Source organism: Heloderma suspectum, chromosome 4 (genome assembly GCF_057233095.1).
Source record: "Heloderma suspectum isolate Gila_16-S chromosome 4, 16-S_ref, whole genome shotgun sequence".
Classification (NCBI taxonomy): domain Eukaryota; kingdom Metazoa; phylum Chordata; class Lepidosauria; order Squamata; family Helodermatidae; genus Heloderma; species Heloderma suspectum.
In genome coordinates, this window is record NC_139461.1 from 181,197,086 (window position 1) to 181,221,031 (window position 23,946).

Below are 23,946 nucleotides of genomic sequence, written 5' to 3' on the forward strand. Positions count from 1 at the left end.
TGCTAGGAACCTCTGTCTGAAACCACCAGCAGTCTCCTTTTCTACCTATTATTGGTGCCTCCCCTCCTCTCTTGAAAATAAAGGTACTTGTTTCACTTTACAGCAGCGAGTCGCTGCTCCTAGTGAAGCAAAGCACACACACAATGACAATGACCCACTTCTCTGGAGAATGAGAGGCCCCTCAGACATTTTGGATATCTTAAATTTAAGACGTGCATTGCCAATCCTGTAGAAAGAAGCCACATCTGTACATTTAGCAGGAAACTAAGCCAGCATTTTTACTCGCAGGAATACCTGACCTCATTAGCTCATCGTGCTCCAGTGTTTAGTCTGCATAGATCCTCCGATTATCTGCAGCACAGACAACGGTAAGAGCACTGTAGGAGTAGTCCACCAAGGGGCAGCAGAAGTGTTGGTTTGCCCTTGCACTGTTCCCGCACAAAGTTTCCCACTGTTGCAATTCTAATAAAGAAAGTAAAAAAATAGTGTGGGGACACCCTTTATAGCCCTAACTTGTACATACTATTACAGTTAAAACGGACAATAGTTTAAATCTGTGCCCAGCAGCTACATTTTTTTTTTTATTCTACGGTGGGTGCGAGGGGTGCAATCTGAATCTTAAAAGCTCCCCTACGTCCCATGATAGGGTCCCAATCCAGATTCCCTTTTCATAGATTAACAATGAAAAGAAAAGAAAATGTAGCTGCTACACACAGATTAAAAGTAACGTGTGGTTTGGCCCTTAGGGCACAATTCTATGCAGGTTAGGACACATAAAAGTCCTACAGTTCCCAGCATGCCTCAGCCAGCCATGCTGGGAGATGTAAGTCTTTTTTCTATCTTAACATGCATAGGATTGCACCCTTAGGGACCATCTGCACCTGGCTTTTACTCCGGCGCGGGTATGAGTCAAGGTCCCTTGTGATGGATGATACAGTCGCAACTTGGCAGCCATCCGTGGTTTTCACCTGTAAAATGCGGAGTTCCAAGCAGTCGTTTTGCTGTGATGTTTTTCGTTTGCTACAGGTTTCCCCGCACTTGTGAGCCGTCTGTACCTTCTCCAAACTGACTTCGCATTTTGCCATGGGTGCGTTGTAGGCATGCGTAGTGCCTGTGTCACTCTGTGATGCCCCTTTACTCCCCCATCCCTTCACAGCTGCGCAGTTACAGAGGCACAGAGGGGCATTTTCATCTATTTAATCACACTTCCACACATTTTTGTAGCTTTGTATCTTCGCAACGGTTGCTTTTGGATGCCATACCCAAGGGCGGGAGTCTTGGGGGAGGAACAACATCGCTCCGGCCACCATTTCGGAGTGATGGCTAGGCACATACTGCTCACGCTTGTGAGTGTGAACCATCGCGAGAGTCTCGGGCTGGGGAACTGACAAACTGATGGTGTGGAAATGAAGGAGCACAGAACACCCACTTTTTACCTAAAAAGGGACAGAAAGACACAGCAGAGCCCCTCAAATACAAGACAGCCACTGAAGGATGCTCTGACTTGGATTCCTGCATTCAGCAGGGGGTTGGACTCGATGGCCTTGTAGGCCCCTTCCAACCCTACTATTCTATGATTCTATGATTCTATAAGTGTCGCACCACACTCACAGGACTGCACAGCTGCGCATTTCAGTATAATAGCAAAAAAATAAGTGCACGGCAAGTCTATAGGGAAGCACGCAGTACATCGCGAGTGTATCACAGGGCACGCTGATTCAAAGCCGTATTGCTGCACAGCTGCGATGGGGTGGGGGGTCAAAGCGGTGCCATATAGATGGGACCTTAGTCATAAATAACTTGTAGTGCTGTGCCAAAAAAATTCTTCCATTTTCTTTCCCAGCCATTCTTATTCCATTTGATAGAGAATAAATTGTTTAAGGAAGGAAGGAAGGAAGGAAGGAAGGAAGGAAGGAAGGAAGGAAGGAAGGAAGGAAGATTTTGTAGAAATTCTCAAGGGTGGGGTTCAGGGTTCTTGTGCTTACCTTAGTTATAAGTTCACAGAGGAGTGATGTGTGTCCCCTGTACTTCGTTGTACAATAATTTATCCAGTGGTCTGCAGCCTCCCTGGCTTCCTGCACTTCAATTAAACCTAGGGGAAGACATCATGAGGTCACTCGTCCCACGTTGGGCTTTTTTGGATCAGGAAACACAGGCAGCCAGGGAGAATGCAGAGTGATGTATAACAGAAATAAAAAATACACACAGCAACTCAGTACCTCACAATAATAACGTAAGTTCAAAAACATCACCAAGCAAGGTTCTAAAGCACCCTGAGAACTAGGGATGTTGGAGAATTCTGCCACAGACCCCTGGAATCCATGGCGGAATGGCCTTGCCCCCCCGCCATCCCCCCCCCCGGAACGGACCTACCTGGCGGCGGATGTGGCGGCGGCATCTCCGGCGACATCTCTGGGTTGTCTTCCGGGCTGCTGCGGCCGCAAATGGTGGCCGTTGTAGTGGCCGCTATTTGCGGCCCTGTCTTTTGCTGTGATAGGCCACATAAATATTTATGTAGCTTATCATGGCTAAAGCGGGGACGCAAATGGCGGCTGCTACACCATCTGCGTCCCCACTTTAGCCGTGATAGGCTACGTAAATATTTACGTAGCCTATCACGGCTACAGCAGGGATGCAAATGATATAGGGGACGCCATTTGCGTCCCTGCTTTAGCCGTGTTAGGCTACGTAAATATCTACATAGCCTATCACGGCCTAGCGTAGGGACGCAAATGGCATCCCCTACACAGGACGCCATTTGCGTCCGCTGCAGCCCGGCAGTGGATGGGGGCCCTGCTGCGGATCGGCCCGGCCGGCGACTCCACGGACTGGCTGCGGAGCAGAGCTGGCCGGGCAGGATTCCAGGGGGCAGGACCGGATCGCCTCCCCCCCCATCGAGGATTCTGGGGGGAGGACCGGATCGCCTCCCCCCCCCGCAGAACCCAGCAGAGCCAGGTAAGTGGGGTTTCGTACACCCCTACTGAGAACAAGGCAGAAAAGCAGAAGCCTCTTTCACAGGGGAATAGCACCACCTCTTAGATCTGGACACAACACTGCCCCCCACCCATACACTACAGAGCTTGTGGGAAAGAAGTGGTATTACAAGCATCTGCATTAAAGACAAGATGCATCCACATGCCACCCCTCGGGAAGTTAACGTTTGGAAGACCTTTGGGTAAGGTGCTGAGCCCTGAAGAATGACAACTAGAGCTGAGGCAAAATTTCTCTAAAGATAGTTTTTTCTGAGAAAAATAACAATTTTCTGAAATTGTTATTTTCCTTACCCCGCACCACTAGAAATAAAAGGTCCCTTTGCAGAATTTCCTCTGAATTTTCTCCATTATTTGGGGCGGGGGGCTGCCTCCCTTGTCGTTCTTGTTCAGTCATTAAGTCGTGTCTGACTCTTCGTGACTCCATGGACCATAGCACGCCAGGCCTTCCTGTCCTCCGCTCTCTCCCAGAGCATGCTCAAGTTCATATTCATTGCATCAGTGATGCTATCTAGCCATCTCATCCTCTGCCATCCCCTTCTCCTTTTGCCTTCAGTCTTTCCCAGCATCAGGGTCTTTTCCAGGGAGTTTTCTCTTCGCATTAGGTGGCCAAAATATTTGAGCTTCAGCTTCAGTATTTGTCCTTCCAATGAGCAGACAGGGTTGATTTCCTTTAGGATTGACTGATTTGACCTCCTTGCAGTCCAGGGGACTTGTAAGAGTCTTCTCCAGCACCACAGTTCGAAGGCATCAATTCTTCAGTGCTCAGCCTTCCTTATAGTCCAGCTCTCACAGCCATACATTACTACTGGGAAAACCATAGCTTTGATTAGACGGACCTTTGTCGGCAAGGTGATGTCTCTGCTTCTTACTATGCTGTCTAGGGTTGTCATAGCTTTCCTCCCAAGGAGCAAGCGTCTTTTAATTTCATGGCTACAGTCACCATCTGTGGTGATCTTGGAGCCCAAGAAAATAAAATCTGTCACTGCTTCCATTTCTTCCCCTTCTATATGCCAGGAAGTGATGGGGCCAGATGCCATGATCTTCGTTTTTTTAATGTTGAGTTTCAAACCAGCTTTTGCACTCTCCACATTCACCCTCAACAAGAGGCTCTTTAGATCCTCTTTGCTTTCTGCCGTTAGGGTGGTATCGTCTGCGTATCTGAGGTTGTTGATAATTCTCCCAGCAATCTTAATTCCGACCTGTGATTCATCCAACCCAGCATTTCTCATGATGTACTCTGCATATAAGTTAAATAAGCAGGGCAACAATATGCAGCCTTGTCGTACTCCTTTCCCAATTTGGAACCAATCGGTTGTTCCATGTCTGGTTCTTACTGTTGCTTCTTGACCCTCGTATGGGTTTCTCAGGAGACAGGTAAGGTGGTCTGGTACTCCCATCTCTTTCAGAATTTGCCAGAGTTTGTTGTGATCCATACAATCAAAGGCTTTAGCATAGTCAATGAAGCAGAAATAGACGTTTTTCAGGAATTCTCTTACTTTCTCCATGATCCAGCGAATGTTGGCGATTTGATCTCTAGTTCCTCTGCCTCTTCGAAACCAAGCTTGTACTTCCAGTAGTTCTCGGTTCACATACTGCTGAAGCCTAGCTTGTAGGATTTTGAGCATAACCTTGTTGACATGTGAAATGAGCGCAATTGTACGGTAGTTTGAACACTCTTTGGCGTTGCCCTTCTTTGGAATTGGAATGTAAACTGACCTTTTCCAGTCTTGTGGCCAGTCGAGTCTTCCAAATTTGTTGGCATATTGAGTGCAGCACTTTAACAGCAGCATCTTTTAGGATTTTAAATAGCTCAGCTGGAATACTGTCATCTCCGCTAGCTTTGTTATTACTAATGCTTCCTAAGGCCCACTTGACTTCACTCTCGAGGATGTCCAGCTCAAGTTCAGTGACCGCACTGTCATGGCTATCAGGGACATTCAGATCTTTCCTGTATAGTTCTTCTGTGTATTCTTTCCACCTCTTCTTAATCTCATCTGCTTCTGTTAGGTCCCTGCCTTCTTTGTCCTTTATCATGCCAGTCTTTGCACAAAATGTTCCCTTGAGATCTCCGATTTTCTTGAAGAGATCTCTAGTCTTTCCCATTCTATTGTTTTCCTTGATTTCTTTGCATTGTTCATTTAAGAAGGCCTTCTTGTCTCTCCTTGCTATTCTCTGGAACTCTGCATTCAGTTGGATATATCTTCCCCTTTCTCCCTTGCTTTTCGCTTCCATTCTTTCCTCAGCTACTTGTAAAGCCTCATCGGACAGCCACTTTGCTTTCTTGCATTTCTTTTTCTTTGGGATGGATTGAGTTGCTGCCTCCTGAACAATGTTACGGACCTCCGTCCATAGTTCCTCAGGCACTCTGTCTATCAGGTCTAATCCCTGAAATCTATTCCTTACCTCCACTGTATATTCATAAGGGATATGATTTAGGTCATACCGGAATGGTTTAGAGGTTTTCCCTATGTTCTTCAATTTCAGCCAAATTTTTGCAATAAGAAGCTCATGATCTGAGCCACGGTCAGCTCCAGGTCTTGTTTTTAGTGACTGTATAGAGCTTCTCCATCTTTGGCTGCAAAGGACATAATCAATCTGGTTTCGATATTGACCATCTGGTGATGTCCATGTCTACAGCCGCCTCTTGTGCTGTTGGAAAAGAGTGTTTGCTATGATCAGCGTGTTCTCTTCGAAAAACTCTATGAGCCTTTGTCCTGCTTCATTTTGTACACCAAGGCCATGCTTGCCTGTTATCCCAGTGATTTCTTAACTTCCTACTTTAGCATTCCAATCCCCTATGATGAAAAGGACATCTTTTTTTGGTGTTAGTTCTAGAAGGTGTTGTAGGTCTTCATAGAACCGATCAGCCTCAGCTTCTTTGGCCTCAGTGGTTGGGGCATAGACTTGGATTACTGTGATGTTGAATGGTTTGCCTTGAATTCGTACTGAGATCATTCTGTCATTTTTGAGATTGTACCCCAGTACTGCTTTTCCCACCCTTTTGTTGACTATGAGTGCTACTCCATTATCTTCTAAGGGATTCTTGCCCACAGTAGTAGATATAATGGTCACCTGAATTAAATTCGCCCGTGCCTGTCCATTTTAGTTCACTGATTCCCAAGATGTCAATGTTCAATCATGCCATCTCATGTTTGACCACCTCCAGCTTACCTTGATTCATTGATCTTACATTCCAGGTTCCTAAACAATATTGTTCTTTACAGCATCGGATTTTCTTTTCACCACCAGACCCATCCACAGCTGAGTGTCCTTTCGGCTTTGGCCTAGCCACTTCACTCTTTCTGGCGCTACTTGGAAATACCTTCTGCTCTTCCCCAGTAGTATATTGGACACCTTCCGACCTGAGGGGCTCATCTTCTGGCGTCATATCTTTTAGCCTTGTGATACGTTCCATGGGGTTTTCTTGGCAAAAATACTGGAATGGGTTGCCATTTCCTTCTCCAGTTTGTCAGAACTCTCCGCCATGACCTGTCTGTCTTGGGTGGCCCTGCACGGCATAGCTTATGGCTTCACTGAGTTATGCAAGCCCCTTCGCCACAACAAGGCAGTGATCCATGAAGGGGACCTCCCCTGACCCAATGCCAGTAGGGCATTCTGGAGGATGCAAAATGGTGACCAGGCTGCCAATACAGTTGCTGCTGTTGCCACTGGCAGTGGCAACTAAAAACAACAACCAAAAAAACCAGTCCTCAGAAAAAAAGTGAGAAGCTGTGCTGCAGCCACTGCTAATAGTGAGCCCCATGTACAACAAACTGTTGGAGAATTTCTACGCCCCCTGGAGAATTGGGGAAAGTTCCCCCCAATTTCTCTGCCCACAAATAGGGTGGAGAATTTCAAGAGGCCATGTGCACACTGCTATGTAGTAAGTCCACTTGAAAGCTGTATGACTTAAATTACTCAAAAGTGATGTATTCCATTGGTTTCAATAGGACTTAGTCACACTGAACTAGAACTGTGCACAAATGGCCTCTTGAAATTCTCCACTTTACTTGAGGTCAGAGAAATTTGGGAGACAATTTCACTGAATTTCTCCAAGGGGAGGAGAAATTCTCCAACCATTTCTCCCAGGTAGGGCTCCCCATTGGCAGGGCTTGTAGCGCAGCTTCTTTCCTTTTTTGGTAAAGGTTTTTGAGTTTTTCATGCTGTAGCAGTATCAGTTGTGTTGGCAGGCTGGCCTCCAGTTTGCATCCACGGCAATGCAGGTGGGGGCAGTGTTGTGTCTAGCTCCAGGGATGAGGTGGAGTTAGAGCTCTGCCAAAATCTGTCCTCCAATTTCCTGAATTTTTCTCCAGCCACGAAAGAGGCTTCCATTGTTCTGCCTCATTCAGGACATTTTATAATTTATTTTGTGGTGTTCTTGAGCCTACCTAATCAGAGCTAGCCTCCCAGGCTGCCTGCATATCCTGATCTGAAAAAGCGCTATGAGAGGAATTACGTCATGGTGCCTTAGACTTGGCTTTGATTAAAGTGTGGGAAGCTGAGGTGGCTACAGGCTGCTGGAGAGATGATGGTCCAATGAAAAACAGGACATTTGCTCACTCTTTGGCCACCTCCTGAGTGAGGTAAGCCCAAGAAACCCACGCCTACCCGATGAGAATTCCTCCGAAATTTCTTCACCATTGGATTTCTTTTCGAAAGCAATTTCTCTTCTTATCAATCTGAATGAGAATGGTCGAAAAAAGTGTGGGGGAAATTTTGGGCACAGCACTACACTGAACGTTTGCTGGATCACAGCCTATATACTAGCCTTACCCAACCTGGTACCCTCCAGATGTGTTAGACTACAACCTTGCAAAGTTGCCCATCCCTGTGAAACATCCCTGTGAGTCAGTGAAACATCTAAGGAGGAAATCAGACATAAACTGCTTGGATCAAGGACTTCTCAAGGGCTGCCTGATTTCAGATGAGTCTTCCCACACTGTATGTTCATCACCTGAGGCTCTCTCTATGTCCCACCACCAAATGAGGCTAGGTTGGTGGGAACACAAGACATGGCCTTTTCTGTTCTGGCACCTCACCTACAGAACTCTCATTCCAGGGGTTATTAGATTGGGTCCTTCACTGCTCACCTTTGGAAAACAGTGAAGATGTTCTTATTTTTTTAGCTCTTCATGACTGCTAGACTGAGTTGGCTGTTGCTCTTGCTCCAAAGTACTGTATTGCTCTTTTTTAAGTTTTATATTTTTCTGGTTTACAACTGTTTTAAAATTTTGTATTGTACACCACCTTGAGTGTCTTTTGATCCAAAGGCAGTATCGAAATATTTTAATAAATAAAATCAATAAATTAACATTTTAACAGTGGTCATAGCCAGTTCTTTATTCATCCTAGAGATGGACGAAAGTCCCTTACCTGTTCTCGAAGCTTGCTTCGCGGTGGGGGGGAGGCGCTTCGTTTCTCCCCCTGAAGTTCAGGCGGGGGGGGGGGAGGCGCCCCGCCTCGCCCGGCTGAAATTCAGGCGGGGGGGGAGGCGCCCCATCCCTCGCCGGCAAAATTCAGGCCAGGTAGAAGCGCCCCGTCTACCCTGCTGCGAAAAAAAAAGTAGAAAAACAAACACACACATACCCGTGATAGGCTACGTAATGATTTACGTAGCCTATCACGGCTAGATTTCCAAAGTCAGCCGTGACAGGCTACGTAAATCGTCACGTAGCCTATCACGGGTGACTTTGGGGGGGAAAAAAAGCGCGTACGCAAATGGCGGTGCCCATGGGCCACCGCCATTTGCGTACGTGTTTTTTTTTTCCCCCAAAGTCACCCGTGATAGGCTACGTGACGATTTACGTAGCCTATCACGGCTGACTTTGGAAATCTAGCCATGATAGGCTACGTAATCGTTACGTAGCCTATCACGGGTGTGTTTTTTTTTTTACTTTACTTTTTTTTTTTGCAATGGCAGCGGCGGCAGCCGGTCGGGAGACCGGCCGCCGCCCCCGCCCCTGACAAAACGCTGCCGAAATGCCACCGGGACCCGCCACCGGGAGGAACATTCGCAGGAGGTAAGTCCCATCCCGGGGGGGGGCGGGGGGCCGGCGGAGAATTTCCCCACCAATTTCAGGGGGCCGAATGCATTGGCATTCGGCCTCCCGAAGATTCGGGGAGAAATTCTCCGCCATCCCTAATTCATCCCAACTTCGCAACTTGCCCAGCACACATACATACCAGCAAGTCAAACACTGGTTCAGCCACCAGTCTTGCACTTCTAATACTTCAAGCAGGGGTTTATTCACCTTTAAAAAACCCAAACAACCTTTTTTTTAAAAAAAGCAATATAGATGACTTATCCATTTAGACAACCATCTTCCAAACATACTGCAAACATATTACAAAGAATTCTGAAACGTTTCTGGAATTTGGGGTGTGCTGGTGATGTTCCATGCACTAGCCAATGGGAGCTGCCCACAGCCAGCTTTTCACCATCTGAAGAACTCATCAAAAACTGCAGAACTGGGTTTTTTAGAGCTCATACTTGGAGAAAAATGGTATATTCAGAAACTTCTCCCATGACTTTACAAATGTTAAGCCCATCTTTCCCCTAAAACTGGAAGGGAAAAAAATGCAGAACAGAAATTATAACTGATAATAAAGAATACAGTGCTTGAATATATTTGTTCTTTTCCATCCAGGGCTATGAGTCTCAGCATCTGTTGGCTTTGCAACTTGTTCAGAAATGGCACAAATGGAATCACGTCCAAGTAAGTACAATTCAATCTGAAATAATTATTTACTGAACTAAGGGTGAAGAACGGTATCAGGAGTTCTCAGCATTGTCAAAGTCATCCTTACCGCTACTTTTAAGCCCTTTAAGCATTCCATTGAATTAATCAGAACTTGAAAAGCTTAACTCTGGCTGGACCATGCCCACAGTTAAGGAAATAAATGTGGGAAAATAACATTTTTGCTGTCCAAATGCTGGAAACTAGTAAGAATATAATTTTAACTAAGTAACAGTGCAATCCTAAGATAAGGAGCCCAAATGACTGAGTGTTCTGATCTCAGAGCCTCCAGTCATTCCGAGGCCCTGCCAGGCTCTATGTGGAGCCAGGTTTGGGCTGGTTTTCCCATTGGTTTGGGCAAGCAATGGGGATTTCTTGAGCTAGTTAAAATTCCCCTCCATATTGGGGGCATGATTAGGGGCTGAGAGTGCTTCGGATCCCTCAGAACTTCTGCCTCTCCCTCACTGCCCACTGACACCCCCCTCCCAACACACGCATTTCCCTACGCACTACAAAGTTGGAGTTCTGAGACCTCCTAGTGGGAAACGTCCATGGTGGCTGGGTAGATGTGGGAAGGGGGCTCTGATGTTGGGAAAACATCGCCAAGGTCCAAGCTTTGACTAAGGACTTTTCCTGATCAATCCTATGGCCTCTGGAACACTGTCTAGAAACCACAGAATTGCTCTCTAAGGATGCAATCTTATGCATGTTTAAATATGGCTAGCTGGAGGGATGCTGGGAGTTGTAGGATTTTTCTCTCTCAAAAAGTACATAGGATTCAGCCCTAAGAGACCTTGCTTTTTATTTTTATGACTTCATTTATGTATCAGTTTTCTCATGAAATGCAAAGGCCCTCATCAAGCTAAAATTAGCTGTGAGTAAATCCCATAGAAACAATTGGGGGAAAAAAAACGCATAGCTAAGTTCTATTGTTTCAATATAATTCTGCTTAAACAAATCGAATTTACAACTCACTAGTGTTCATAGCTTTTATAAAGAACCTCATCAAAAGGAACTACTAGAAGGTCTAGAGTGATGATTTTAGCTATACATCTTACCAAGAGAAGGCACTGTTTCCTAGAATGGGACTGAGGCCTACAGAAGCAAAGGGGAAAAGGGTCAGGCATAGAGGCCTGGAGTTTTTGTTGGGAGGGGTTATCCCTGAGAGGAGTAGTTTCATTTCCTCAATTAAGTTTCACTTTCATTTCCCCAAGTTTCATTTCTTCAGATTTGAAGCAATCGTTTCAGTTTTGGGGGTGGAGGGTATAAAAAGAGAGTCAGAAAGACCAGAACAGTGAGATTAGAGTCAGAAGAACAGAGGAGGAAGGAGCAGCCTAGAGGAGTCTAAGAACAGCTAGAGGAAAGGAACTTGCTTTTTGCAACTTTTATTTTCTTTTAAGGCTGTTGGTATCGCTCAGCTCTAATACCTTTAGTTGTGATTTGCTAGCTTTAAATTACCAGTAAACTTAAATCCTAAGTGTCATGTGTCAATCACCCCATGTCTATACCCTAAACCCCATGTTATTGGGAAGGGGAAGTTTAAAAGCAGAAAGGCGGGACTCTTAAGGAGGCAAGAGATCCTTAGAGTTGCTCAGGGGCTCCAGGTCATAAGGGGAACCCTGACAAGGACCATCAGGAAATTGCTGTTAGGGATGCCAGAGAATTCCACCTGGATTTTAAATGGGCTCGAATTCTGACAAATCTGGTCCGTGGAATCCTCCTTGGAACAGGGCGGCCAGGTCGACCCGGACCGAAGCTCACATGGACCGAATTTTCATTTCTCCACCAAAGGGCAGATTTTTCAAAAATAATTACGGAAATAAAAATGTAAATCGGAAATGGAGGAAGAAAGACTGCGAGCAGCTTTACCCTTTTTACGAGGCATTTTCCAGAGGCTTTCTTTCGCTGGGGCTGGGTCGTCCATGGAAATCCTCCATCTTTTCTGTTTATTGTCTGTGGAGGTCAGGTCAGGTCAGGTCAGGTCTGGTGAGGTTAGATGAGGTGAGGTCAGTACAGCTCCTGTGAGGTCAGGTGAGGTGAGATCAGGTGAGGTGAGGTCAGGACTAGGGATGTACAAAGTCACTTACCTTTTCGACGGAGTGATTCGCAGTGGGGGGGAGGCGCTCCGCACCTCCCCCCAAAATCCTAACCCAGCCGGCTCCACTCCATGGAGATTCTGCAGAGCCGCCGGCCGGGGCCACCCGCAGCCAGACATCCGGCCGCTGGGCAGCCTTCCGAGGGGAAAAAAACAGCGTACGCAAATGGCGGCGGCTACGGCGGCCACCATTTGCGTTGCCTTTTTTTCGCTGTTTTAGCCTACATAAATATTTATGTAAACTATTACGGCAAAAAAAAGGGGGAACGCAAATAGCGTAGCGGGCACTATTTGCGTTCCTTTTTTTTCTTGCCTTCGTAGCTTATGTAAATATTTACGTAGGCTAAAACGTTGGGGGGGAAAGGAACGTAAATAGCGCCCACTACACTATTTGCATTCCCCTTTTTTTCGCCGTAATAGCTTACATTAATATTTACGTAGGCTAAAACAGTGAAAAAAATGGAACGCAAATGGCGGCCGCCGTAGCCGCCACCATTTCCGTACGCTGTTTTTTTTTTTTAGCTTGCCGTGATAGGCTACGTAAGTATTTACGTAACCTATCACGGCAAAGGCAGCTACGCAAATGGCGTGGTGGCCGCCATTTGCGTGGCTGCCTTTGCCGTGATAGGCTACGTAAATACTTACGTAGCCTATCACGGCAGCCTGGCCGGACGCAAATGGCAGCCGCTACAGCGGCCGCCATTTGAGTCCACAGCAGCTGGCCAAGAGACCAGCTGCCACCACTGCCGCCGCCGGAGCCACCGCCACCAGAACATCCGCCCCAGGTAAGCTTCATCCCGGGGAGGGATTACGCGGGGGGCCGGGGGTGGGAGGCCGTTCCGCCACAGGTTTCGGGGGGGGGGCGAATGCCAGTGCATTCGGCCTCACTGAAATCCGTGGTGGGATTCTCCGCCATCCCTAGTCAGGACAGCTCCTGTGAGGTCAGGTGAGGTCAGGTCAGGACAGTTCCAGTGAGATCAGGTCAGGTCAGGTCAGGTCAGGTGACCGGAAGTTACGCGGGGAATCCCCATAAAGGGCTTTACTCTTACGGAGACCGAGGGCACGCAGAAAGGATTTTTCAGCAGGAATTATGAAGGCATTTACATAAGTTCCGGAGCCGGAAAAAAAACCCTGTCAGGGTATGTTCTTGCATATTGAAGCAAATTACAGTCCTTGAATATTTGGAAGGGAGGACTGATGTATCACTAGGGATATATGGATTTTGTTAAATCCATTCCATCTGTGTTTCGCGGATTGTCAGGCACCTTCTGTTGTCCACTCATCAACAGAATCAGATTTTTTTTACCAGAATTGTAAAACTGTGCTACAATTGTTCCACTTGCACTAATTCACATCACACTAATTCACACACTTGCTAATGCACGAGTGCATATTAGCACTAATGCACACTTGCACAGATGCACTACTGTGCATTAGTTAATGCAAATTAGGGCAAATCCCCCCAAAAGTGAAAAACCAGTCCACAAATCCATGACTCAGAAAAAGCTGGCGCCCTGCAGAATCTGCAGGTTGGATTCATAGAAATCTGAATTGATTTGAATCTGCTGCTGATTTCTCCAATATCCCTTTGTCACACAAGATCACTTTTAGGGCATCTTAGGCCAAACTTCACATTATATTAATTAAACTTAAAAAAAAAAAAGTGGGCTTAACATTGCCACTTTTATTTTGAGGGGAAAGCATCTGTGAAGCCCTGATCCAATACTGCACTCTGAAAGCAGATCAAGGCCTCATGGTGGATGCCTGCTGAAATCCCCTCTTGGGCTGCTACTTGCCCCAGATACGCAGTTTAGTGCAAAGAGCACCTTTGGGGGAAAAGAACAGTGTGGGGGCGGAAGAGATATTTCGAAGAAACCAGTATAGGGTCCCAGTACAGATTGGGACTGCATCTCAGTATCATAGCGCTGCTTTTCCTTCCATTAATTACGGTATTTTTTAAAAGGGTGATTAGTAGAATGTGTAGTTTGGCCCACGGAGAGCCGGTGTGGTGCGGTGGTCAGAGTGCCAGACTAGGTCAGGGGAGACAACGATTCAGATGTTCCCTCAGCCACGGAGCTCATTGGGCGACCTTGAACCAGTCACTTTTTCCCAGCCTAACTTTTGCTGGGAGGATAAAATAATCCGGGAACCATGCATGTAGCCACTGAAGTCCAAAACATCTGGAGGGCACCCGGTTGAGGGAGGCTGCTATAGCCACTTGGAGGAAGGGCAAAGATAAATGGACATTTACAGATCAAAGCCCTAGTTTGTTTCTGGTCAAAAGCCATGAGCAAAACAAAAGCCCTCATACTTGGCTTGAGCTGGCAGACACTGATGTTCCTCTTACAAGCCTCTAGGCTAAGCTCAGAGATATGAAATAAAGAGCAATGGATAAACGCAGACAGAACTTCTTGTTATCATGGATATGTCGTCCTGTTCAAAGAATGAAATGAAGTCTACCGATTAGATAAGAAAAGTGCTTGCTGCATTTTGTTTGCCTTATATGTGTAAATGTGTCTACAGCTTTTTTTCCTTAATAAATGTATTTCGGCTTGGGTCATTGGGGCTTGATTGCTTTTTTTTTTTTTTTTTTACTTTAACAACACAATCCTCTGCACAATGGGGCTTACTTTCTGGTAAGCATGCAGAGGGTCATGCTGTAGGAGATGCTCCAAATTGCTTCATCCATGTGTAGCCTTCTTGTATGATAAAAGACAAGCTGGCTGAAAGGGTTCACATTAGTGCACACTAGGGCTAAATAGAAATTTACCTCATTCTGTGTTCATTTTCATGTCAGAAAGCCCCTATGTAGTCATACAGCAAAAATTTTGTGTCAAAAAATGAGAGTGAATTGTTTTAAATGAATGAGTTGGCAATATACAATTCTAGTTACTCTTAATATAATGTCTAGCTCAGGCAGCCATATATGTTGGAAGGGTTAACAAGGAAAGGGCACCTATTTTTATACTTGACAGTCATGCAAATTAACAAAGAAATTTTGGTTAATTATTAATATAAAAATTGAAAAGATAATGGATTCTGAACTTCCTTTAGATCCTTTGATTTTCTTTTACTGACCTACACAAAAATCATACTCCCAGCATATGGAGAGTTATTATCAGATAAATAATTGTAACACAGATATGCTACCCAAGATACTGGAATTTATCAACAATACCCAATTTGTCAGAACAGTGGAGCAGGAGGGAGGAACTGGATGAAAATGCCATAATTAACTAATTATATACATGTACACCAACGGAAGCAGGCATATAATAATTTTGATCAAAACTGGGTAGATTTTAATGGGGGGACACTCTTCAAATAACATGCTTTTGATTTATTATAAATTTTGTATTTTGTATTGAGAAAATTTGTTTGATTTTTTATATGAAATAAAGTTTTTTTTAAAAAAAAACCTCATTTTCAGGGTTTTTTTTACACACATTGCAAACACCTTTGCTTCATTTCAATGCTGTTCCTCTTATTTGTGTATTTATGACATTTCTATACTGCCCAATAGCCAAAGCTCTCTGGGTAGTTCACAACGGTTTTTGTGTTTGCAGTGAATGACTGGCTCCCACACACAACCGCCCCCCCCCCCACACACACACAGAGAAAATGGGAAGTGCTTTCTAAAATGAAAACAAACAGAAGCATATGGGCCATGATCCAGAGGGCCACAAAAGGAAACAAACAATATATGGGAGCACAGTTAGCTGTGTAAACCAGACTTCTGCATGCAGGACATTTTGTAGATGCAACTTCCTTTAACTTGTGCAAGCCACTTTCCCAAAGAAAATAGCTGCTAAAATTTTGGAAGCTTGTTTCTATGTACAAAAGAGGGTCTATGGATTGTGGCTTAGGTAAAGATCGCCAAACTTGGCAGCCAAATGGTAGATGGAGCACTAAAAGAGTCAAATTTAGCTTGTCCACGAACTGCCATTTTTATTATCATTTTTTTCAGAGTGTGGCCTGTAGGGGGAGGGTCTGGGGGTTAAAGATGTTTCCCAGCTCTCCCGCAGTTGTCCACCCCTATTATACAGCGTAGTATGTACCAGCCTTCCCCAACATGGTGCCCTCCAGATGTGTTAGAGTACAACAAATGCTGGCTGAGGTTGGTGCGAATTGCACTCCAATGCATCTGGATGACACTAGATTGGGGAAGACTGGTAAACACACTTATCTGGGAGTAAACACCATTGAATTCAATGGGAGTTACTTCAGAGTGGATATCATCTTCCATATATAAATGCTCAGACCCTAAGATCACCTTCTCAGAGGCCCTTCTCCGGGTCCCCCTACCAAATGAGGTGAGGCAGCAGCTACTAAGGAGAGGGCCTTTTTAGTAGTGGCACCCCACTTGTGGAATGACCTCCCCAGAGAGGCTCGCCTGGCACCTAAGTTGTGGTCTTTTCAGGGCCAGGTGAAGGTCTTATTTTCCCATGCTTTTTAGCCCTTCAGTTTTAAAAATTGTGTTAGTGCATTTTTGAATCTTTGCAGTGGTGCTGACTTTTATCTTGGTTACTACTTTGGTTTTATTCCATGTTAAATGTATGGTTCTTATATTGTGCTTTATTGTGTTATTGTATTTTATGGTTTTATTTTCTGTCTTGTGAAATGCCAAGACAGCTTTGGCTAATGGGCGGTATAAACATGTAAGAAATAAAATAAATAAATACTTAAAGTATTTACAACACTTATGGGATTCTGTTATTCATCAGTTTATTTCCAAGTACACAGCCTGAGAAAGAATGACAAAAAGAAATATATGGTTGAAATGAGAAGCATGGTTCCAACTCCAAAGGGGCAACAATTAATGTCCTGAACTAGAGCAAAACAGTTGCTTAAGCCTGTCCTTTTGTGACTTTGCAATCCTATACAAGCCCACTCAGAAGTACGTCCCATTGAATGTAATGAGATTTACTCCCGGGTAAGTGTGTGCATGATTTATTTAAAAGATGTACAGGCTGCATTTAAGGTTTAAAAAAAAAAAAAAACCTCTCAAGGTGGCATCTTTCCAAAACAACTCAAATAACCGTCAGCATTAGGATTGCAACCCAACAAGACCCCTTCCCACACAAGAGCTGCTTCCTTGTGGTGCATCCCACATGGCAACAACACATTTGAGACACACATCCTCCACATCCTGTTCGTTTGGTGGTTTCCAGCTTGTGTGTGTTTTTCCCTGATTCTAAGAGGTCGAAATGCCTCTCCTAATGCTTATTCAGTGGCAGTAAGAGCTTTCAGCTAAAATATGCTGGTATTTTTTGCTCTGCCCCTTTTGCCTTTGGCCCCACTCACCACTGGAATGCAGCCCCTGAGAGCTTCCCCAAAACTGAATTCAGCCCTCATACTGAAAGAGGTTCTGCACCCGTGGTTTATGTAATGGTCTAACGTATTCATTTAAAAGTAGCCCACGAGTCCCCTGGACTGCAAGGAGGTCAAATCAGTCCATCCTAAAGGAAATCAACCCTGAGTGCTCATTGGAAGGACAGATACTGAAACTGAAGCTCAAATATTTTGGCCACCTAATGCGAAGAGAAAACTCTCTGGAAAGACCCTGATGCTGAGAAAGACTGAGGGCAAAAGGAGAAGGGGACGGCAGAGGATGAGATGGCTAGATAGCATCACTGATGCAATGAATATGGACTTGAGCACGCTCCGGGAGAGAGTGCAGGACAGGAAGGCCTGGCGTGCTATTGTCCATGGGGTCACGAAGAGTCGGACACGACTTAACGACTGAACAACAACAACAACTACCTCAGAAAGGTAGAGGTTCACCAACTACGGCCTCTCCTGGACAGGGATATCTTGGCCACAGTGGTTCATTTGCTAGTAACCTCAAGACTGGATTAATGTAATGCGCTCTATGTGGGGCTGCCGTTAAGGCTGGTCTGGAAGCTGTAGCTAGTGCAAAACGCAGCAGCTCGGCTGTTGTCAGGAGCTGCCCCTTTCCATCATGCAACTCCTTTGCTGAGGGAACTACACTGGCTGCCTATCTGCTATGGTGCAGACAGTACTAGTTTAAGTACTAGTACTATCTGCACAGGTTACAGGTTTAAGTACAGCTTTAAGGTTTTAGTACTAGTGTACAAAGCCCTAAACAACTTGGGACCAAGCTATCTGAGAGAGCACCTTCTCCCTTACCAACCTGCCCAGTCACTGAGGTCATCGGAGGGTGGTTCCTGGTGGTTCGACACAGACCTGGTGGTTCGACACGGACCTATGTCCTGATTGGAGTCCACCAGCAGAAGAGCCTTCAGCGTGATGGCCCCCTTTCTTTGGAACTCCCTGCCCCTGGAGGTCAGGCAGGCACCAACATAGTGCTGTTTCCAGCACCTCCTGAAAACAACACTGTTCCAGGAGGCATTCCTTAATTGACCAGTCACGGTTTTTATGTGCATTGTGTTTTTAAACAAGTATAATTTTAATGTGGTGTTTTAACCTTTTTATTCTTTTACTGTTTTGTTTTTTGTGTTCACCACTCTGAGATCTGTTCTAGATATGGAGTGGTATATAAATATTGTTAAATAAATAAATAAATAAAGCAAGCAAGCAAGCAAGCTCATAGCCGTTCTTACATATGGTTCTCCACTGGTCATTGAGAACCAGGTCTAGAGGGTCCTTGGAATCTAATGGATCCTTCAGCAAAACAGTCAGACTGGTCTTAAATATCCTTTGCCCCAAGTTTTGTAATATTAGTTGTGAAGACAAGAGTCACCCGCCATTCTAAACTCATGATTTTGTTTTCCTTGCTTCTGCTTCTCAAAGACTTAGCCTGGAGGAAGTGCTGCAGTGGTCTCAATCTTTTGACAAGCTCATAGGTACTAAGCGTGAGTAGTCACATCATTATACAAAAGAGGACAGGAACATGGGCATGTAAATGGAGGGCTGGCGTATATGTTTGACAAAAGCTGAAATACCATGTAAGGTGGAGTGAACCATGTAAGTGCCTGTCGCCATATTTATGACAAAACAAGGACCAGACAGACAAGTAAATCAGTGGGCTGTATCCCATATTAGTCTTACTTAGAGTAGACCCATTCAAATGAATGGGACTAATATGGGATACAACCCCGTATACTTACTTGTTTATTACATTTCTATACTACCCAATAGCCAAAGCTTTATATTATATCCTGCCTTTCCAGCCCACGTTGGTGTTGTAAGATCCTCCTCCTCTCCATTTTATCCTCACGAGACTCAGTGAAGTAGGTCAGGCTGAGGATCAGTGACTGGCCCAAAGTCACCCAGTGAGCTTCATGGCAGAGTAGGGACTGGAACCTGGGTCTCTTCAGTCCTAGTCCAACACTCGAACCACTGCACCACACTGACTTTCTGTACAAAATGTTCAATTTCCTTCCCTTTTTTTTTAAGGTAGAAGGATCCATACAGGTCATGTGTGTATGAATATAGACAGGTACACCCAAGTCACATATTGCTGAGAATGTGCACAGTGGCAGTACCATAGCTCACCTGGCACAGAATATTTCAAGATCCAAGTGTGAGTCCTGAACGGGGCTCAAACTTCATGCCATTGCAACTGTTGCCTATGAAAAATGATGAATAAATCATAAACCTTTAAGTGCCCCCAGCCAAATGAGGCATGGCAGATGGCCATGAGAGAAAGACTCTATTCATTCCATTCAGTTTTGGAATGTTCTGGGAAGAGAGGCCCACCTAGTCCCTTCTTTAATCTCCTTCACATATTTCTTTAGGTACATATTATTACATGGAGAGGAGAGGGAATGCCACCAGGAGAGCCATCACTTTGAGTTCCAGCCTCAATCTGGCCAAGATTCCTTCTTGGGACATTTTCACTAACAATAAGACACAATCTTCTTTTTTTTTTTTTTTTTTGCGACTGTCTTTAATGATGCCACACGGAGCAACTTCTGACCCCTGCATGATTTTCAGATGGACCTTTTATCTACAAGTCCTACCTGAAGACAGAATATAGCGATGAGAACATTGAATTCTGGTTGGCATGCGAAAAGTATAAGAAGATTGCATCACACAGGAAAAGAATTTCAGTGGCACAGAAACTTTTCAAGGAATATATGCAGCCTCAGGCTCCAAGGGAGGTAAATTAATACTCTGGAGAGGAATTCAGAACATCGGCTTTGGTTTGAAAAGAGAAATGTGTGCATGTTGTCTATTAACATTCACAAGTGAAGGCTGCAAAATTATTGTAGAACAATGCTCAAAATATCTGCAGACTAAAGATAGAAACCCATTGTAATAGTAGCAGATCTACTCATGAAAGATCCTTACTCGAGAGTATTTTGCTGCTGTTTTTTGAGGAGGTGAACTCCCCACCCACAAAGAGCAAGAGCAGAACATTCTGGAATGAGGAGGAACACATCCAAGTGTGCACACATGCTACAGCTCTGCTCTTGGACCACTCCACTTAAGAGAAGTTTGCTCTGACGTAAAAGTATGGAGAGAAGAGTAAATCTCTCACACCTACTGTCTTTTTTTCAGCACCCAGTTTTCAGAACTAACTGAAGTACTTTTATGGGGTAGCACAGTGGTAGGAAGACATGTAGCTCTCCAGATGTTGTTGGACTGCAATTCCCATCACCCCTAGCAAAAATAGCCAGGGTCGGTGTCAAGGGAGGGCATGATTGGGCACCTACCAAGAGGCCACATCCTAGCAAGGGCCCACTAACAAGAGCCCCTTGGAATTGCTCCTCTTTCCCATTGCAACCTCCTTGTTCACCTGCCTCTCACTCTGGTCCAAGCAGTGGTGATGGTGAGAAGGAGAAGCAGTAGCTACAACTGCCTACTTGCTCACTCGCTGTCTGCCCTTCAAGCAAGCAAGTGGTAGAAATGATGAGAAAAGATGAGGAGCAATAGCAGCTGGTGACAAAGGTGGTGAGAAGATAGATGTCACTGTCACTGACAGTGGAAGCTGGTGGCTCCGATGTCAGTGGGGTGGCGAATCTGCTTCGGGTTTCAGTCAGAACTCTAAAGGAGCTATCCAAGGTGCAAAGTAGGTTCCATTGCTCACCGAGGAAGAAAACTGGAGCCAGCATAGAGCGGAGCCAATGGTGAGGTGGGAGCTGCAGTTTAGCAACATCTGGAGGGCCACATATTCTCCATCCCTACTCTACCAGGACCAGCCAATCACTTACCTAAAATAAGTGAAGGTTGAACAGCCCAATTTTGTGTATCAGATGTAGAGCAGGTAGATCCTTTCTATAAGAAAAGATGTAATGTTGGGAAGTGCTGTAAAAGCTGGGACCACTTTCCTAGGACAGTGAATGCAGAAGTTTCTAGAAAGTTTTCACTGCAAGCCATGACACATTAGACTTGTAGGTATATCATGAGTGACACATAATTCAAAGAAATGAACCTTGGAATTACCTTTGACCTAAATTTGAAGTAGTTGAAGCTTACCAATCTTCCTGGTTGATGAGAACTCAGCAAAACTCTTGTCCTTTTTATGATGAAACACCGGGAAAGTTTACAGTTGGGGAGGGGGGGCAAGAGGCCTATAGAGCATTCATTATCTAATAAGACTAGTGCTGTGCTGAAAATTTCTCCCACATCTTTTTCAACCATTCTCATTTAACTTGATAGAAAAGAAATGGCTTCCGAAAAGACATGAAAAGGAGAAGAAATTTCGGAGAAATTCTCCTGGGTTGGGTTCAAGGTTCTCATGCTTCCCATAAGAAGTGGCTGAGGAGTGTGCATGAGTGTCCTGCTTTTCATTGTACCTGCACCTGCATTAGAGACAAGATATATCCACAATCACCCCTCAGAAATTCTATTCATTTGAAAGATTCTGGGGAAGGTGCTGAACCCTAAAGAATGACAACTAGAGCTGAGCCAAAATTTCTCAGGAGACATTTTTCTCAGAAATGTCCTGAGATTTTTCTTTTCTTACCCCACTAGAAATAAAAGTCCACTTTGCAGAATTTCCCCAAATTTTTCCCTCATTTTGGATGGCGTTTGCCTTCCCTCTTCCCCCCCCCCACCCACCCAATGCCTTGGAACAATGCTAGGTTTGGGGTATTGTGGAGAATGCAAAATGGGGGCCAAGCTGCCAACACAGTTGCTGTTGCCACTTGCAGTGGCAGTGCAACCCCCCCCCCAATCTTACAAAACAAGAAAGAAGCTATGCTACAAGTCCTGCCAATGGGGAGCCCTACCTGTGAAAAATTGTTGGAGAAATTCTCCTCCCACTGGAGAAATTCGGTAAAATTGTCTCCCCAATTTCTGTGCCCACAGATAGGGTGGAGAATTTCAAGAGGTCATTTGTGCACAGCTCTCAATAAGACTGGTGAGTTTTAATTACTGTCAGATATGTTAAGCATTATAAATAAGAGGTTTCCCTCAGTAGAATCAATTGCAAAGCTAAGTGTCACCAACAGATCTTACATAATAGAGGGTGGCCAGGTGTCCTACTTTACAGAGGACAGTCCTCTATTTTGGAGAGCTGGCAGAGGGCAGTCCTCTATTCGAAGAGATGTCCAGTCAAAACCTAGTTTAACATCAAAGACCCATAAGAAAGGGAAACAACAGGGGCCTTGAAGATGCCCATCAGCACTTAGCACCTGGACAGCAGACTAAGCAGGCACAGAGGTCAACTAGTCAGTCTTCTCCACTGGTGTGATGAATGTATTTCTATTTAAATCATAGTTATCATTTCCAGTTTTCCATCTATACATATATACTTGCATATGTAAATGCTTTGCAAACTGGTGTCCTGTTCTGTCCTTTTTTCTGGTAATGTGTTTCCTCTTTGGGGGTGATACATAAGTGGCCATTAGGGATGTCAGAGAAATCCACAATGGAAGCAAATAAGTTGGGATTTTCATGAATCTGACCTGCAGATTCTGTAGCAAATCAGCTTTTCCCATCAGGCGGATTCTGTGGACCATTTTTCTAACCTTCGGGAATTTTGCACAAATTTTGTCATAGAAAAATACACCAAAAACCCGCCCCAAATGCACATTTCCCCCATAGGCTAAAGCATGAAAATGCACAATTGGGGGGATTTGCACATTTTTGCACATGGTAATTTGCGCAAATTTGGAAACTACCCCCCCCCATTCCATTGACAGGCGGACGATGGAACAAAAGATGCCAGGCAACCAACGAAACACAGACTGAATGGATTTTACACCATCCATGCATCCCTAGTGGCCACCTTAATAAAGAATAGGATTTCCTTTCTGTATAATGTGAAAGAACCTCATCACTTCCAAACAGACCTAAAAGCAAGGCCAGACAGCTAGGGAAGGGGCTAAGGGTCCCTGGGCAGGGGTATCATAAGTAAGTGTGAAACAGCATAACCATAACAGCATAACGCAACCATAAGTATTACAATATGTAAACCCCTGTTAATTTATTAAGGGCTCAATATCCTATGCATAGCTGGCTAGGGAATACTGGGAGTTGTAGGACCTTTTTTTGCCTATCCATGCATAGGATTGTGCCCTAAATAGTTTTAAAAAGATACAATTATGATTTCATTTTCCTAAATTAAAAGTGCCACGTGTCCATGTGCATGCCAGCTACCCTCCCAGTGCTTTTGAATTCATCCACCAGAACAATGAAATAATCTGAATTATTAAAAACATAAGGAGAGCCCTGCTGGATCAGACCAAAGGCCTACCTAATTCAGCATCCTGTTTCCCACAGTGGCCAACCAGATGTCTATGGGAAGCCTGCAAGCAGGACATGAGTGCAACAGTACTCCCCTGCTCCCGTTCCCCAGCAACCGGTATACAGAGGCAGTCCCTCTTATACTGGAGGCAACATATAGCCATCATAACTAGTTGCCACTGAAAGCCTTAACCTCCAGGAATCTGTCTAATCCCTTTTTAAAGCCATCTATGTGCCATCAGCACATCTTGTGGTAGCAAATTCCATAGTTTAAGTCTGTGCTGTGTTTAAATATGGACTTGAAAAATAGGTCACTACTGTGGCACAATTATCAGTATAAGATATATTGATGCAATCAGTCAGTGTCGAATATATTGTCTGTGACTCCTCATCCATGTGCAAGGTCCTGTTTTCCATTGGGATGTTGTTTTTACAAAGAAATAAAAAAAAACATGTCAGTGTAAAAAGAAAAAAGGACAAACCGCATCCATGGTAATTTTTT

At 44.8% G+C, this 23,946-nt stretch overlaps 1 protein-coding gene across 1 annotated transcript in view; it reads left to right on the forward strand.

Moving 5' to 3' along the window:
* Nucleotides 1–23,946, forward strand: part of RGS13 (regulator of G protein signaling 13) — a 29,719-nt gene that overhangs the window by 5,116 nt on the left and 657 nt on the right. The window contains 3 exon segments of the mRNA XM_084851622.1: nucleotides 9,641–9,709; nucleotides 18,600–18,661; nucleotides 19,746–19,912. Coding sequence (XP_084707748.1) covers nucleotides 9,645–9,709; nucleotides 18,600–18,661; nucleotides 19,746–19,912 — 294 coding nt within the window. The 5' untranslated portion in view covers nucleotides 9,641–9,644.